General features: G+C 40.0%; 1 protein-coding gene across 1 annotated transcript; it reads left to right on the top strand.

The window, feature by feature from the left end:
• The first annotated feature begins 392 nt into the window (after nucleotides 1-392).
• LOC135520853 (transmembrane protein 178A-like) lies at nucleotides 393-17,573 on the top strand. Its single transcript, XM_064946670.1, has 4 exons — nucleotides 393-1,149; nucleotides 11,645-11,758; nucleotides 14,041-14,178; nucleotides 15,403-17,573. The coding sequence occupies exons 1-4, from the start codon at nucleotides 738-740 to the stop codon at nucleotides 15,642-15,644; spliced, it is 906 nt and encodes a 301-aa protein (XP_064802742.1). The 5' UTR covers nucleotides 393-737; the 3' UTR covers nucleotides 15,645-17,573.
• Nucleotides 17,574-17,891: the final 318 nt, after the last annotated feature.

Genomic DNA, 17,891 nt, shown 5'->3' with positions numbered 1-17,891 from the left:
GGTTTCTATTTAGTATTCATTTCAATCAGGGGTAGGTACATAGACAAATGTTTTGGCCTGTTTCGAGTGTGTCATGTATGTGTGTGCATCTGAGAGAGAGGGAGTAATTTAAGTTTTACACATTAAAATTGTCAAACTGTAACTTGTTACTTCTTGTATTGGGAGTGTTGATGTTTCATCAAAATAAGTACGCAAGGGTGAAGTTACATTTGGAGCCTTGGAGTCATACGAAACCATTATTTTATCTTAAAGACACACCCATCTTTATGGCTGACTTTGAAAGAGTAGGACAACCTTGACATTCCCTCACACAAGCTGTGTGTCGCCTCCGGGAGATGGTCATTCCCTCTCCATGTGAATAGGAGGAGCCTTTAGTTTTAGAGGACACGACTTCAAGTCCAGGTGCTGAGGAGAGGGAAAGAGCGAGAGGGGTGGTGTGGTTTATGCAGGTAAACACTAGTAATCTCGAACACAGAGAGGCAAGTGCGGAGTTTAGCCCACACACAGCACGCTTGCGGACACCGTACCGATCCACCTGTGTTGCTGTATCTTCCGTTTCAGCAACCCGTGAGTGGGAAGCAGCCAATGCCAATGCGCTCTCGACTGTGGACGGTGCTCGCAGGTCAGAGGATGCGTAAAAATGCTTAGTAACTGGAATAGCAGGTGCTGGAAGAAGGGCGTCCGACTGTCAACACGTCTAAACTGTGCGCATAGCGCCGAGCGCTGATGTTCAAACCATGGAGAAACAAGCTCTTGCAACGGCTCTGAGCTTGTCTATGAGCGTTGTCTCTTTACTCTTGCTGGTCACCGCTATCTTCACCGACCATTGGTACGAGACAGACACCAGAAGGCATAAGGAGAACTGCGACGAGTATGGGTCGGATTCTAACGACCAGAAAAACAGGGAGATGCCAATATACCACTTGCCTCTTGTGGACAGCGGTAACTCCAAACGGAACGTGGCGCTTATGAAGCCGATTCACGTCGGGAGTAGAGAGGAGGAATTGCTTGAGAACTGGAGGGCGATACTGGGGATGGGGATTCTTGAGACGGAATGTGGGCGTCCGTTGTTCTCCACATATTCTGGACTGTGGAGAAAATGCTACTTTCAAGGCATGGACCGAGATATCGACAAACTCATATCAAAGGGTACGTTTTAATGTGCACACTAAAAAGTGTGAGAAAAGAAAAACAGTTGTGAAATTTGCTGTCAATGATCCGTGACTATTAGGCAAGGAATGTTTTGCATTCCTTTAATCGAGGTAGCCTCATCTGTGGTGATGATTCTGCATACGTGCATTGCGTCAAAACAAGGTTTATGAGGGCTCATATGCACAAGGGCTCATGATTATACACGCCCAAACTAATTTCCAGGAACATGAATTGCCATTTCAAACTCATTGCCAAGGCTTGCTTTAGTAGGCTATTTTTATTTCTATAATTGTCGCATCATGATGAGGGCGCTGAGAAATTATAGCCTAATGATTTAGGTTATTAATAGGCTAATTTATGGGGAACATTTTTACATTTATTTCCCTCTCATTTTCCCACAGTGGTAATCGTTGTAGACTGGCCTGGGAAATGTTTGTTTATGTTGTTATCCCAGTCAAATCGTCAATAGAGCCATCGATAGGGCTACAAAAGTCAAAAATGTTGATTGGCGACAGAACCCAAAATCGTTCTTTGGCTGCACCCATAGGAGAACCCTTTTTGATTCCAGTTACACCCTTTTTTGGTTCCAGGTAGAACCATTTTGGGTTCCATGTAAAACCCTCTGTGGAAAGGGTTCTACATGGAACTCAAAATGGTTTTATTTGGAAGCAAAAGGGTCCTACCAGGAAGGGACAGATAGCACCTTTTTTTTACCCACAAAGAAACCCCTTTGAAGCCATTTTTTATTCTACAGGGATGTGTTCAACATGGAACCCTACAGGGTTCTTAAGAATAATCTCTATGGAAAAAAGGGATCTGAAAGGTTCATTTGATTGAAAGTGTTCTACCTACAACCATAAAGACTTCTGCTTCAGGGAAACGACAGAATAAACCATTTCTAAAACTGATACGGTGAATTCATGCCCAATGTGCTGAAGTTCAAGTCCCTACAAAGTCTTTTTAAGGTTGAAACTCAAAAGGTCGATTGGGATGAATGGAGAACATTTCCCCACGGTGTCCAGTCCATCAAGATTAATGTCGCCCTGATTAAGCCAGGGGCTAAATGTCACCAAAACCCACTTGCCACCTTGCATTTAAAACAGATAAGGTGTCATGTGAAGGATCTCAAGCTTCAACACCTACCCTTTGATTTCTGTCAATGTTGATTTAATTTGATACCTGTGAAGGATTGTGCCCATACACTCTTAGAAAAAAGGGTTCCAAAAGTGTTCTTTGCGGAAGGATAGGGTTATACCAAGAAGCGTTTTGATCAGAAGAAGGGTTCTTTGTAAGGCGAAGGGTTCTACCTAGAACTAAAAAAAAACATCAGTTTTTGGAAGAAAGGGTTCTTTGATGATTCTTTGGAAGGCAAGAAGGGTTCGACGTAGAACCACATATACAGTGCATTAGGAAAGTATTCAGAGCCCTTGACTTTTTCCATATTTTACGTTACAGCCTTATTCTAAAATTGATGAAATAGTTTTTTTCCCTCATCAATCTACACACAATACCCCATAATGACAAAGCAAAGCAGAGTTTTAGAAATTTTTGCAAATGTATTAAAAAAATATCACATTTACATAAGTATTCACACCCTTTACTCAGTATTTTGTTGAAGCACCCTTTGGCAGCTATTACAGCCTTGAGTCTCTTGGATATGACACTACAAGCTTGGCACACCTGTATTTGGGGAGTTTCTCCCATTCTTCTCTGAAGATCCTCTCAATCTCTGTCTGGTTGGATGGGGAGCATCGCTGCACAGCTATTTTCAGTCTGATTAATTAGGGCCGATTTCAGGTTTTCATTACAATCGGTAATCAGCATTTTTGGACACCGATTATGGCCAATTACATTGCACTCCACAAGGAGACTGCGTGGCAGGCTGACTACCTGTTATGCGAGTTCTGCAAGGAGCCAAGGTAAGGTGCTAGCTAGCATTAAACTTATCTTGTAAAAAACAATCAATCTTAACATAGTCACTAGTTATTAACTACACAGGGTTGATAATATTGCTAGTTTATCTAGATTGTCCTGCGTTGCATATAATCAATGTGGTGCCTGTTAATTTATCATTGAATCACAGCCTACTTCGCCAAACGGGTGATTTAACAAGCGCATTTGCAAAAAAAGCACTGTCATTGCACTCAATGTGTACCTAACCATAAACATCAATGCCTTTCTTAAAATCAATACACAATTATATATTTTTAAACCTGCATATTTAGTTAATATTGCCTGCTAACATGAATTTCTTTTAACTAGGGAAATTGTCTCACTTTTCTTGCGTTCTGTGCAACAGAGTCAGGGTATATGCAGCAGTTTTGGCCGCCTGGCACGTTGCGAACTGTGTGAAGACCATTTCTTCCTAACAAAGACAGCCAACTTAGCCAAACGGGAGATGATTTAACAAAAGCGCATTGCGAAAAAAGCACAATCGTTGCACAAATGTACCTAACCATAAACATCAATGCCTTTCTTAAAATAAATACACAGAAGTATATATTTTTAAACCTGCATATTTAGTTAAAATAAATTAATGTTAGCAGGCAATATTACCTAGGTAAATTGTGTCACTTCTCTTGTATTGTAATTTGCCAGAATTTTACATAATTATGACATAACATTGAAGGTTGTGCAATGTAACAGCAATATCATGGCTTATGGATGCCACCCGTTAGATAAAATATGGAACGGTTCCGTATTTCACTGAAAGAATAAACATTTTGTTTTCAAAATGATAGTTTCCGGATTTGACCATATTAATGACCTAAGGCTCGTATTTGTGTGTGTTATTATATCATAATTAAGTCTATGGTTTGATAGAGCAGTGTGACTGAGTGGCGGCAGGCAGCAGCAGGCTCATAAGCATTCATTCAAACAGCACTTTCCTGAGTTTGCCAGCAGCTTTTCGCAATGCTTCAAGCATTGCGCTGTTTATGGCTTCGAAGCCTATCAACTCCCGAGATTAGGCTGGCAATACTAAAGTACATATTAGAACATCCAATAGTCATAGGTATATGAAATACAAATGGTATAGAGAGAAATGGTCCTATAATCACTACAACCTAAAACTTCTTACCTGGGAATATTGAAGACTCATGTTAAAAGGAATCACCAGCTTTCATATGTTCTCATGATCTGAGCAAGGAACTTAAACGTTAGCTTTTTTACATGGCAAATATTGCACTTTTACTTTCTTCCAACACTTTGTTTTTGCATTATTTAAACCAAATTGAATATGTTTCATTATTTATTTGAGACTAAATTGTTTTATTGATGTATTATATTAAGTTAAAATAAAAGTGTTCATTGTTCATTCAGTATTGTTGTAATGTTCATTATTACAAATATATATATAAAAATCGGCCGATTAATCGGTATCAGTATCCGCGTTGAAAAATCATAATCGGTCAACCAGAGATGTTTTATCGGGTTCAAGTCCAGGCTCTGGCTGGGCCACTCAAGGACATTCAGAGGCTTGTTCCTAAGCCACTCATGCGTTGTCTTGAATGTGTGCTTAGGGTCGTTGTCCTGTTGGAAGGTGAACATTTACCCCAGTCTGAGGTCCTGAGCGCTCTGGAGCAGGTTTTCATCAAGGATCTCTCTGTACTTTGCTTCGTTAATCTTTCCCTCGATCCTGACTAGTCTCCCAGTCCCTGCCACTGAAAAACATCCCCACAGCGTGATGCTGCCACCATCATGCTTCACTGTAGGGAGGGTGCCAGGTTTTCTCCAGATGTGACGCTTGGCATTCAGGCCAAAGAGTTCAATCTTTGTTTCATCAGACCAGAGAATCTTGTTTCTCATGGTCTGAGAGTCCTTTAGGTGCCTTTTTGGCAAGCTCCAGGCAGGCTATCATGTGCCTTTTACGGAATAGTGGCTTCTGTCTGGCCACTCTACCATAAAGGTCTGATTGGTGGAGTGCTGCAGAGATTGTTGTCCTTCTGGAAGGTTCTCCCATCTCCACAGAGGAACTCTGGAGCTGTGTCAGAGTGACCATCGGGTTCTTGGTCACCTCCCTGACCAAGGCCCTTCTCCCCGATTGCTCAGTTTGGCCGGGCAGCCAGCTCTAGGAAGAGTCTTGGTGGTTCCAAATGTACATTTAGGAATGATGGAGGCCAGTAGGTTCTTGGGGACGTTCAATGCTGCAGAAGTTTTAGGTACCCTTTCCCAGATCTATGCCTCGACACAATCCATTCTTGGACATCTACGAACAATTCCTTTGACCTCATGGCTTGTTTTTGTTCTGACACGCACTGTCAACTGTGGGACCTTATATAGACAGGTGTGTGCTTTTCCAAATCATGTCCAATGAATTGAATTTACCACAGGTGGACTCTAATCAAGTTGTAGAAACATCTCAAGGATTATCAATAGAAACAGGATGCACCTGAGTTAAATTTTGAGTCTCATAGCAAACAGTCAGAATACTTAATTTTTTATTTTTAACAATTTTGCAAATAATCCTGTTTTTGCTTTGTCGTTATGGGGTATTGTGTGTAGATTGATGAGGAAAACAATTAATGCAATCCATTTTAGAATACGGCTGTAACATATCAAAATGTGGAAAAAGGGAAGGGGTCTGAATACTCTCCAAATGCACTGTATACTGTATATAATATTTCACAGCATGCTCTATTGCAGGAAGATTTTCAGAATTGCTTGTTTTACTGTAATATCTGTGTTTTTGCATGTACATTGATCGCTTGATAAATATTATGTTACACAGAGATAAATAACATACCATTTTCTAAACTAATCCATTCTCTTAGGATTTGGATTTATTTCACCTTTTACTGAGATTATTGTTTCAATTTAGATGATTGAAGTTGTCTCAGTATTCAATCTTTCCTACCCTGGCAGTCATTCTGAAAGCAAGTTGCAGATGATTAACATTTCCACTTTTTGGATATCCTATCTCTGTCTATCTCTGTCTGAATTCCAATAGGAATTACACATATTACACACAATATTGCCGTAAATAATTTGATTTTAAAAGCTAATAAGCCTAGTGGAACCGTTCATATAGGGTTCTAGGAAGAACCCTCAGAAGATAAAAGGGTTCTCAGTAGAATCATTTATAGATGGTTCTAGGAAGAACCTTTAGATGATAAAATGGTTCTTGGTAGAACCCTTCACAGAGGGCTCTAGGCAGAACCTTTCACAAAGAGTTCTCGGTAGAACCATATACAGGGGGTTCTATGAAGAACCCTACATTGAGGGTTCTAAATAGAACTCTCTGCAAAGGGTTCTATTCAGCATCAAAAAGGGTTCCCCATGGGGACAAACCAAATAACCCTGTATGGTCCTACTTACCACCTATTTTTCTAAGTGTGTAGACTAAGGCTACTCAACCTCATACCAAAGGAGTTGCCTCTTAGACCTTCTTGGACCTAAATGGCAGCATAATGCCTCAATGAGCATCTTATTTACTCAGTGGCTGCATCTCAAATGGCACCTTATGTCCTGTAGTGCACGTATTTTGACCAGGGCTCATAGAGCAACAGTCAAAAGTAGTGCACTATACACTCTTAGAAAAAAAGTGCGATCTAGAACCTAAAAGGGTTCTTCGGCTGTCCCCATAGGAGAAACCTTTGAAGAACCGTTTTTGGTTCCAGGTCGAACCTTTTTGGGTTCCCTTAAAAACCATTTCCACAGAGGGTTCTACATAAAACCCAAAAGGGTTCTACCTGGAACCCAAAAGGGTTCTACCTGGAACCAAAAAGGGTTCTACCCAGGCTCCCAGTGTCCTGTCTGGAGCATGAAGTCACGAGCTCTGCTGGTTGGCTACTGCGAAGCAACATAGTGGTGCCAAAAGCCCTAGAAAACCAATGTAAATTACGATCGTCAGAACGGCCAAAAATGTTTGGGGGGGACAGCCGTTTTGGGCTCAACCTAGTTTATTATGGTCAAGTTCGATCCCCACAGTGAATTATTTAAGAGTTTGTTACAAATTGAGATATTTAATTAAATAGTCATCCAGTCTGACTACTACTGTCACGCCCTGACCATAGAGCTTTTTATGTCTCTATTTTGGTTTGGTCAGGGTGTGATTTGGGTGGGCATTCTATGTTCTTTTTTCTATGTTTTTTGTATTTCTTTGTTTTGGCCGGGTATGGTTCTCAATCAGGGACAGCTGTCTACCATTGTCTCTGATTGGGAACCATACTTAGGTAGCCTTTTCCCACATGGTTTTTGTGGGTAGTTAATTTCTGTTTAGTGTTTTGCACCTTACAGGACTGTTTCTGTTTCGGTTATTCTCTTTGTTATTTTTACTATAGTGTTCAGTTTCATTAAAAAGCATGAACACTTACCGCGCTGGGCTTTGGTCCGATTCCTCTTCCTCAGATGACAAAAACCGTTACAACTACACAGGACCACGTGCTGACACAGACCAATCATGGGATATGAGGATGCTCCCAGTTGACTCTCTCAGGCAGGATGAAAACGATTACATCGACCATGATCCTTTGCTCGTGACAGCCACTTTCACTATGATCCTTAGTGCCATTCAGCCCCATTTATCAATAGGGCATGCTTAAAATTAACATACTTCCGGCTTCATGTGCCAATCGGGAGTTTTCCATAGGAATACGTGGATGACGTCAGCACTATCACTATCTACTGGAACCAAAAATGGTGCTCCTATGGGGACAGTCGAAGAATACTTTTTTCTAAGAGTGTATAGGGAATAGGGTGCCATTTGGGACACAGTCAGGGATTGCGAGCAGAGCTACTCATATCTATGCAAAGGCACGGCGTGTTGGTTACTGTAAATAAACAAACAATCTCCCGACTCTCTGAGCGTGAGATGCAGATGCTCGGCTCGCAGCCTCACATGCCTCACGTTCACAGTGAGAGATCAAACACATGTGTCAGCTTCAAAGTGCCTACTCAAATATGCACATGATGATGTTTCATAATTTCTACCAAGTATGAAATGGTAGCGGTTCCCATGCATTATGTAGATGTGGACCACAAGACCTATGGTAGAGCTTTTGAATGTGTGTTAATGTTAAGATTTTGAATAAAAAAAGTGTTTTAAAGAGCATCAGGGCTTCATTCGATGGTAAACTGTCTAGATTTTGTCCCACCAATTCAAGTTGTGGGAGGTCAGCTTGAAATAAGGATAGACGTTCTCACCGGCAACGTAGGACTCATGGGGCGTCTACTGTACTCTCGTACAAGAAAGAGACAACATTTTACAGTAGCTCACATACAGAGACAGCAGCAAAGGTAACTTGGTAACACTTTATAGGTTGCCTTTATAAAGTTCATTTTTCTAAATGGCTTATAACAGTTATTTAATCATTTGTAAATGCATCATAAACAAACGTGAAAGGGTACCTTATAAAGTGTTTACTGAGCACTCACTATGAGAACCTGTCTAAATCTGTCCAGTTTGGAAAAAGAACAAAGTAAGCAACAGCACAGGCCAAGTTAAATTAATTTGTCCTGCATATAGTTGATTACTATACCAATTAAACTCTACAGATGACCTAGGCCTACCATTCGTGTAAGGGAAACTGGACAACACAAGTCATAGGTTGCTTCAAAGCCAAGTAAATGTTAAAGTGTTTACCCTTTTCAAACCAAGTGAGCCATTGCATGGAAATACAAGAGCTCTCTCAAATGTCACAGTTTGAGGCAGTTAATGAGGGTAAAACAATGTTTTGTGTATTGCAATGGCCCTTTACAATGCGACCTGACACATCAAAATGCCTGGTTTATGACACAAAGGCTTTTGTTAACCATCAGTGACATAAAGCTGTTATGAAATTCAACGTTAAATTCAACTTTTATACAGTACATGATTATAAACCATTATAATATGGCATTATGCCACATACAGTACCAGTCAAAGGTTTGAACACGCCTATTCATTCAAGGGTTTTTCTTTATTTTTACTATTTTCTACATTGTAGAATAATAGTGAACACATAAAAACAATGAAATAACACATATGGAATCATGTAAAAAAAAAAGTGTTAAACTAAAAAAGTGTTAAACAAATCAAAATATATTTTATACGGATATTCTTCAAAGTAGAAAGTAGATAGAACTCCCTTTTCCTTGATAACAGCTTTTGCACACTCTTGGCATTCTCTCAACCAGCTTCATGAGGAATGGTTTTCCAACAATATTGAAGGAGGTCTTCCAGTCCTGTGGCGGTCCTCATGAGAGCCAGTTTCGTCATAGACCTTGATGGCTTTTGACCAAATAGGGCTATCTTCTGTATACCACCCCTACCTTGTCGCAACACAACTGATTGGCATAAAAGCATTAAGAAGGAAAGAAATTCCACAAATGAACTTTTAACAAGGCACACCAATTTGGTATTTTATTAGGATCCCTATTAGCTGTTGCAAAAGCAGCAGCTACTCTTCCTGAAGTCCACACAAAACATTTAACATGGCATAATACAGAACATTAACAGACAAGAACAGCTCAAGGACAGAACTACATACATTTAAAACAAGGCACACGTAGCCTACATATTAATGCATACACTCACACTATCTAGGTCAAATAGAGGAGAGGGATTGTGCTGTGAGGTGTGGTTTTATCTGTTTTTTTAAATCAGGTTTGCTGTTTATTTGAGTATCAATAGATGGAACGGAGTTCCATGCAATAATGGCTCTATATAATACTGTACGCTTTCTTGAATTTGTTCTGGATTTGGGGACTGTGAAAGACCCCTGGTGGTATGTTTGGTTGGGTAAGTGTGTGTGTCAGAGCGGTGTGTAAGTTGACAATGCAAACAATTTGGGATTTTCAACACATTAATGTTTCTTATAAAAAGATGAAGTGATGCAGTCATTCTCTTCTCAACTCTTAGCCAAGAGAGACTGGTATGCATAGTATTATATCAGCCCTTTGATGACAATGAAGAGCAACACATGCCTCTCTGTTCTGGGCCAGCTGCAGTTTAACTATGTCTTTCCTTGCAGCACTCAACTGGACAATAATTATGATTAGACAAAACTAGAGCCTGCAGAACTTGCTTTTTGGAGTGTGGTGTCAAAAAAGCAGAACATCTCTTTATTACGGACAGACCTCTCTCCATCTTTACAACCATTGAATCTTTATGTTTTGACTATGACAGTTTTTGTTAAGGGTTTCAGTGGCTTTATTATCTGTGGTTGAATCATGAGCATACATGGACACATGTGCTGTGTTTAATGCCAGTGGCAGGTCATTGGTGAAAATAGAAAAGAGTAGAGGGCCTAGATAGCTGCCCTGCAGTACACCACACTTTACATGTTTGGCATTAGAGGAACTTCCATTAAAGAAAACCCTTTGAGTTCTATTAGATAGAGAGCTCTGAATCCACGATATGGCAGAGGTTGAAAATCCATAACACGTGTTTTTTCAACAACAGGTTATGGTCAATAATATCAAAGGCTGCACTGAAACTAACAGTACAGCTCCCACTATCTTCTTACTATAATTTTTTTTCAACCAATCATCAGTCATTTGTGTCAGTGCAGTACATTTTGAGTGCCCATCTCTGTAAGCATGCTGAAAGTATGTTGTTAATTTGTTTACAGAGAAATATTTGGTCAAACACAATTTTTCCAACAGTTTGCTAAGAGCCAGCAGCAAACTTATAGGTCTGCTGTTAGAACCAGTAAAGGCCACTTTACCACTATTGGGTAGCAGAATGACTTTTGCTTCCCTCCAGGCCTGAGGGCAAAGACTATATGACAGATAGGAGTGGCTTTAGAGTCAGCTACCATCCTCAGTAGCTTTCCATCTAAGTTGTCAATGTCGGGAGGTTGGTCATTATTGATAAATAACAATATTTTTTCCACCTCTCCCACACTAACTTTACAGAATTCAAACGTGCAATTATTTTATTCGTTTTTTATGCATGAATACGATGGTTCACTGTTCGTTGAATTGAAATGCATTCCAGGTGACTACCTCATGAAGCTGGTTGAGAGAATGCCTAGAGTGCAAAGCTGTCATCAAGGCAAAGTGTGGCTACTTTGAAGAATATAAAATATATTTTTTGTTTACTACATGATTCCATATGTGTTATTTCATATTTTTGATGTCTTCACTATTATTCTACAATGTAGAAAATAGTAAAAAAATAAAATAAAGAAAAACCCTTGAATGAGTAGGTGTGTCCACACTTTTGGCTGGTACTGTATGTTGTCCTAAGAGTTGTGCAAAGTTGGTAGAATATTATTCACAGCTGTCATGGCTGCCACAGGTGCTTCCACCGAGTATTAACTCTGAGGTGTGAAGACATATGCAATCAAGACATCTTATTTTGAATGAATTTAGACATTTTTCTCAAACTTTCTTTCAATTTAAATATGTGGAGTAGGCTGTAGGTAAAAATCCAGTGTAATCCCTTTTTAAATGTAATAATGGTAACTTCAAGTAAAGATATGCAAGTTGGGCAAAGATTTTACGTAACGAAAGTAATGCGTTCTAATGTTAAAACGTAGAGCTTTTTAGTAACCCATTCTCTCCACAGGTATTGCGGACCGATGCACAACTGTCAAGTACCATTTCTCTCAGCCCATTCGGCTTCGAAACATCCCGCTCAACCTGACGAGAACCATTCAGCAAGATGAATGGCATCTCTTACGTAAGTATTGCAGACTGAACGTCCCACAAACCTCTTGCGTGGCTAGCAGTTTTTTATAGAGAGAAATAGTAATCGTGTCTTTATGTAGGAACTAAAGGAGGCTAACTGCACCATGGATCGTTGGCCAAAGCCTATGGGGAAATGTATGGTTTTTTTGGAGGGGGGGTTGGATAAATGTTTTTTTTTAAATAAGGTCTGTGGTATAAGGCCACAGGCTTATGAGATCTTATACGTTTCGTTCTATGAGATAATCTTCCTCAGCTAATTTTTAAGCATTTATGTAATCAAAACAAGCACACGAAGCACATAAATACTTTATAATTCATAAAGGTCATGCAGTCTTACTGATATTATCTCATAGAACAAAACATATAAGATCACCTAAGCCTGTGTTAACTTCAGATATTATTTTCAGTGTTTATCCTAAAATCCCACTCCTTCCCCATTAATTTCCCCCATTTCCGCTAACGAACCAGAGGTGGAAAATGCTAGCTCATTTCCGGCTGGGTCTGAGCAAAAAGTATTTTGAACAATGGATAGATGGCCTTGGTGTGATGTGAGAAGTTTGATTCCAGGTGCCCCACAACTGCTCTCTGTTGGTGTCTGCGGTGGGATAGACTGACGTCTGTCATGAGTAGTGTTATAGGGTCCTTTAAGATCAGCTTTTCCAGGTAGTTGTTGGTGCAAAAACGTAGCGATCCTAACTTTCATCTTACGGGGCAAATTCTACCACCATCTTTGCTCAAACAATAGCATTGTATCCCTACCCATATTATTTCCATTATTTTTTGGGAAATATTTGTACTGTTCTTGCTCTTCCCATCCCTTGTATTGTGTGTTTTTTTTGTATAAATATTTACATGTTTTGTATGTGTGTTTTTTAAATATGTTTTTCAATGCTTCATACAGTACTGTAGACTATAGGTTCTGTCTGTTGTGTCTCGGGTTTGATAATGAAATAACAGTGGAAGTCCAAATCCCAGTGCTCCATATTAATTTGGCTTCATGCTGTGGAACCTTTAGAACCTTCAGACAACCCTAGTGATCTCTTCAGACATCCATGATCTGTAATAAGGCTTCTACTGTACCCACATGGTGAATATGTTAAGTTAACCTTTCGAAGCTAGTATTCCTACTCCAATGTCCAACCCCTGACGAGTGGATTACTACATGGTTATGGAAAATGTTCACGGGGAGGAAGTAAATGTCAGCTCATACAAGAAAAACATATTAACTCCACACAGTCTATTATTACTGCATAACTAGTCTGAGGAAGAACATTCATCAAAGTCAAAATACGATTGGTTTTCTTTGTCTGCATGCCATCTTTAGACAGTGGCATCCCAAATGGCACCCTATTCCCTATTAAGTGCACTACTTTTGAGTGCGCAGTTGTTCCCTATTAAGTGCATATGGTGTTATTTGGGACGCTGACATTGTTTTTCCTGCTCGAGTTTGATCCTGTGTTAGGATACTGCTACTCGATCTGACAAATGTATGAGATGCAGAGTAGGCCTAAACATTTTTGGGGAAAGTATCAGATATGTGATTTATGATGATTTATGAATGTGTCATAATGTTGTTGCAGTATATCATAAGTTGCAGGAATTGAATATTACCATCAACATATGCCACTATAAAACTGTGGTGTGTTGAGTGACATAATGCTTGCCATAACGTTTACTGAAAACAAGGCACAATGCTGTCATGATGCATTAAGGAAAACATTCAAATTCACCTATTTTTAACAGTCGTGGCTGGCCATTTTATGTTATGACAGGCGTCATGTCATTCTTATGACAGGGTTGTAACAAATGTAGGACAGGGGAGACCAAAAGAAAGGTATTACCTAACAAAAACTCATGTTTTTTCCCGTGTTTGTTTGGAGACTGTTGACGGGCAGCACGAGCGGGTTTACCAGGGGGCGGTTGTCATGGAAATGTTGGTGTGTGCATGTGTGCTAATGTTTTCACTCTTGTTTGTGCTCTTGTGTGTGTGTGTGTACGCTTTGTGTTTGTCTGTGTGTGTGTGTATGTGTGCTTATATGTACGCTTTTGTGTATGCTGGTGTCTGTATCTTTGTGTGTGTGTGTGTGTGTGTGTGTGTGTGTGTGTGTGTGTGTGTGTGTGTGTGTGTGTGTGTGTGTGTGTGTGTGTGTGTGTGTGTGTGTGTGTGTGTGTGTGTGTGTGTGTGTGTGTGTGTGTGTGTGTGTGTGTGTGTGTGTGTGTGTGTGTGCGTGTGTGCGTGCGTGAGTGCTATGTTTATATGTGTGCGTGTCTCAGATCTGCGGCGAATCACGGCGGGGTTCCTGGGGATGGCGGCTGCCGTTTTGTTGTGTGGCAGCATAGTGGCCACAGTGGGCTTCTTTTGGGAGGAGAGCCTCACCCAGCACGTCTCCGGCCTGCTCTTCCTCATGGCAGGTACAACGCCTGCCAACTACCAACACCCTACCTCTCCTGTGTGTGTGTTAGGGCTTTCATTGCCAACGACCTACCTATCCTGTGTGTGTGTGTGTGTGTGTGTGTGTGTGTGTGTGTGTGTGTGTGTGTGTGTGTGTGTGTGTGTGTGTGTGTGTGTGTGTGTGTGTGTGTGTGTGTGTGCGTGCGTGCGTGCGTGCGTGTGTCTGTTAGAGAGAGAGAGAGAGACAGACAGAGAGAGATATAGAGAGTGTGTGGTTCTCTTTCCCTTTCATTGTTGGTTTCTTTGTGATGGCAGCTTCCAACTTTTGTCTCTCTCTGCCTCTTTTACTGCAACCTATCTCTATATCTCTAGTTTCTCCCCCTTTCTCTCTCTCTCTCTCTCTCTGTCACATCTTCTCCTGCTCCTCCCCTCCGGCATACGACATCGCCAGAATACTAACCACCGGTCCTGGGATTCATCATTACGCACACCTAGCACTCATCATTACGCACACCTGTTAATCATTATGATTCACACCTGGGCTTCATTACCTTCATCATTTCTTCCCCTTTATCTGTCACTCTCTTATGTTTTCTCACCAGTTGGTATTATTCTTGTGTACCAGCGTATAGCCCGATGGAATTGTCTCGTTTCTGGTTTTGTCGTTTTATTAAACTTTTCACCTGCACCTGCTTCCTGACTCACAGCTCCGTTATTACACTCTCTCTCTCGTCCAAATCTTCCTCCAAAGTGTTCATCAAACACATACAGTAAAGGCTATTTTTTTAGCATTTGTAAATGCCTAATGGATACAGAGGCATTCCTAATACCTTACAGACAGGTGTTAATATGCAAAATAAAACATGCCATAAGCATTCATAATAGCTCATCGCTACAAACAGGAGACTACTTCTATGGTTGTATGCAAACATTCCTATAACATATTTATAACATTACAATAGGGAGGATAATTTTTAATTTCAGTTGTGTTTTAGATTTCCTTTCAACTTGTGTTTTTTATTTATTTATGTTATACTCATTAATTTCCGTTCCATGTGAATGGCAATCCGGATTGGCACATGCAATTTTTTTACTTTTAAATTAATAAAATATATAGCCATTGAAGAATATAACTTAGAAATGCCTCATGATCTTACTTCAACTCTCTAACCTGTCATTTGTTATTTTAATCCTGCATTGTCTCTTTAATAAAAATCTTGGAAGTTACAATTTGTCCCCTCCAGGGATCTTCTGCACCATCTCCTTGTGCACCTACGCCGCCAGCGTCTCCTATGACCTCTCCCGGAACCCACCCTTCATCTACGGACTGCCCGGCGACGTGGACCATGGCTACGGCTGGTCCATCTTCTGCGCCTGGGTCAGCCTGGGGCTGACCGTGGCATCAGGCTGCCTCAGCACCACCTACCCCTTCCTCAGCCAAACCAAGGCCCTGCACTCCAAAACCGCACGGGAGTCCTCAGTATGAGCGGTATGAGCAGTGTGAGAGAATTGAGTGCCCCCTGTAGATTCGGGAGGGGGGGGTGAATTGTTGGTGTGGACATTTTGTTGCTGACTGAAAACGAATATAAGAGGAGACGCTATATTTTTATGAAACCAGAGATGACAACATAGTGTTTCAGTGAGATGTGGGAATCTTGTTGCTCTTTTGTGGACTCTCGTCATCCTTTATCGAGGTGTTATGCAAGGTGCAGGTGTTATGATGTGTTATTTATGTGTGTTTGTATGTGCACACAGGCAAACTCACACATACATATGGACCTACACACCCGTACACAAGTACGCACACAAATTGTTAGTTCTCTCTCTCTCTCTCTCTCTCTCCAAGACATGGAGAACAACATGAGAGTGAATACCATGAAACAACGTAAATACCCACACAGGCATACCACACACACATAAAACATGTGTGTATATATTACCATATATATGAAAAAGGCATACTTCTTATTGTTGGTTTGGTAAGATTGAATCAAATGGACATTGTATAAAAATACTAGTATCACTTTGAAAGCAAGAACCCTTTTTTTTCAGATGTAAGTGGTATATTTTCAAAGCTCTTAAGTAAAAAACTCGAAACTGATAACATGTGTAATGCCCCCTATCTTATGTTCAGAACTTTTGACTGTGCATTCATCGGGGTTTCACACATCATCCACCCCTGAGTCATTAATGCAAAATCAAAGTTTTCCTCAAATACCACAAGCACATTTTTTTGGTCACCAATACATCAGATAATGATAGGCTCACCATATAGTCATTTGAACTACCACTTTCAATTGTTGTTGTTTTCAATCACTTTGGCGCAATTTTCATTAGTATGTGGTAAATTTTCGCAACAAGCACAAAAATCAAAACAGATCATCACAATCACTCATGTTTCAAAACTTTAAGCACATTTTTAATTGACTGAGTACAACAAACAAATTCACAAAGTCACTTGTTCACTGCACCAAATCACCTTTTCAATTTAGATAAATATTCAATATATATATATGCTTTTCAAAATGCAATATTCACTTTACTTTTGATATTAGTTTCTTGTTATTTGTTAACAATACTATAAACTATCACTTAATCAAACTGCTCAAAATGACTGAACCACAATTATGTACTGCCTAGTTAACATATATAGTTTGATAACTTTTGAACACTGTAAATGTCTACATTTTTACCTATGTATCAATTTGACATCCATCTATGCTGGAAGTTTTGAAACATGAGCCATTTTCATTATCTGTTTAGATTTTTGTGTTTGGAGTTGTGTACCACATACTTGTGAAAATTGCACCAAAGTGATTGAAAAAAACTGTAATCCACAGTCTATGAGATCCGATGGATTCGATTGGTAATTTCAGTTGTGGCAATCAAATTGTACAAAGTTTTTAGCAAACCCATTAACCAGTCCCTTCCCAAACAGATGAGGCATAATCACTAATAATTTGCCAGACTTTGAGAAGAATGCTGACAATGATAGATAAAGGACTACAGGGTTTGTTGCTTACATAGTTGAGGAAAGTCATTTTTCTCTCCCAACACAAATGGTGCACAATTCTACATTGAAATGTGAAAACAGTGGAAACTGGATGAGATAATGTTGACACCGCTTGAATGGATGTAAGACTTTTGTGTTGAACCATTATCACAGATATTCTGAGCAGCAAACAGTGAGCGGTGTTAGTTGCTGCCCCATGGAATGGCCAGCTTTCGCAACAACTCTATCTGACCTGGAAGACTTGTAGGGACCTTGAATGACTTGTGGGGACATTAAATGACATGTCTGGACCTTGCAGGTTATGTATGTTCAACTCAGCGTGCTGTTTCAGAAGCAGAGCAGCATTTCTGAAACAGTACAATGAGCTTCAAGTCTTCTCTATGAATTGTAAATAAAAGATTATCAACAAGAACGTATCTTAAGAGTTTATGACATGCCTTATGTTGAGCTTTGTTTCTGTGTGTTACCTGTGTTACGAAGGCCTGCATGATGCTGTTATAATGCATTTTCAAGACCCCCTTATAATAGCATATAATCATATCATAATGATCCTTACTAAATGCACCATTTCATATCAGTTGACAAAACATATTTTATTCATAAGGTATTATAAAGGATCCTTCATACTCTCATGACAAAGTCTTGTCCGTAAATCCATTGTAGCACATCAGAGCATGGTTTCACTACCAGATACCAGAGGTCTTAAGCAGTATTGCCATA

Source organism: Oncorhynchus masou, chromosome 4 (assembly GCF_036934945.1).
Source record: "Oncorhynchus masou masou isolate Uvic2021 chromosome 4, UVic_Omas_1.1, whole genome shotgun sequence".
NCBI classification, from domain to species: Eukaryota; Metazoa; Chordata; class Actinopteri; order Salmoniformes; family Salmonidae; genus Oncorhynchus; species Oncorhynchus masou.
The sequence above is the reverse complement of the archived record's forward strand: the minus strand, read 5'-3'. Positions and strand labels throughout refer to the sequence as shown.

Coding starts and splice junctions, on each gene's coding strand:
- LOC135520853 (XM_064946670.1), top strand. CDS start 738: ATGGAGAAACAAGCTCTTGCAACGGCTCTGAGCTTGTCTATGAGCGTT. Junction 11,759..14,040: donor AGATGAATGGCATCTCTTAC/GTAAGTATTGCA, acceptor TGCGTGTCTCAG/ATCTGCGGCGAATCACGGCG. Junction 14,179..15,402: donor CCTGCTCTTCCTCATGGCAG/GTACAACGCCTG, acceptor TGTCCCCTCCAG/GGATCTTCTGCACCATCTCC.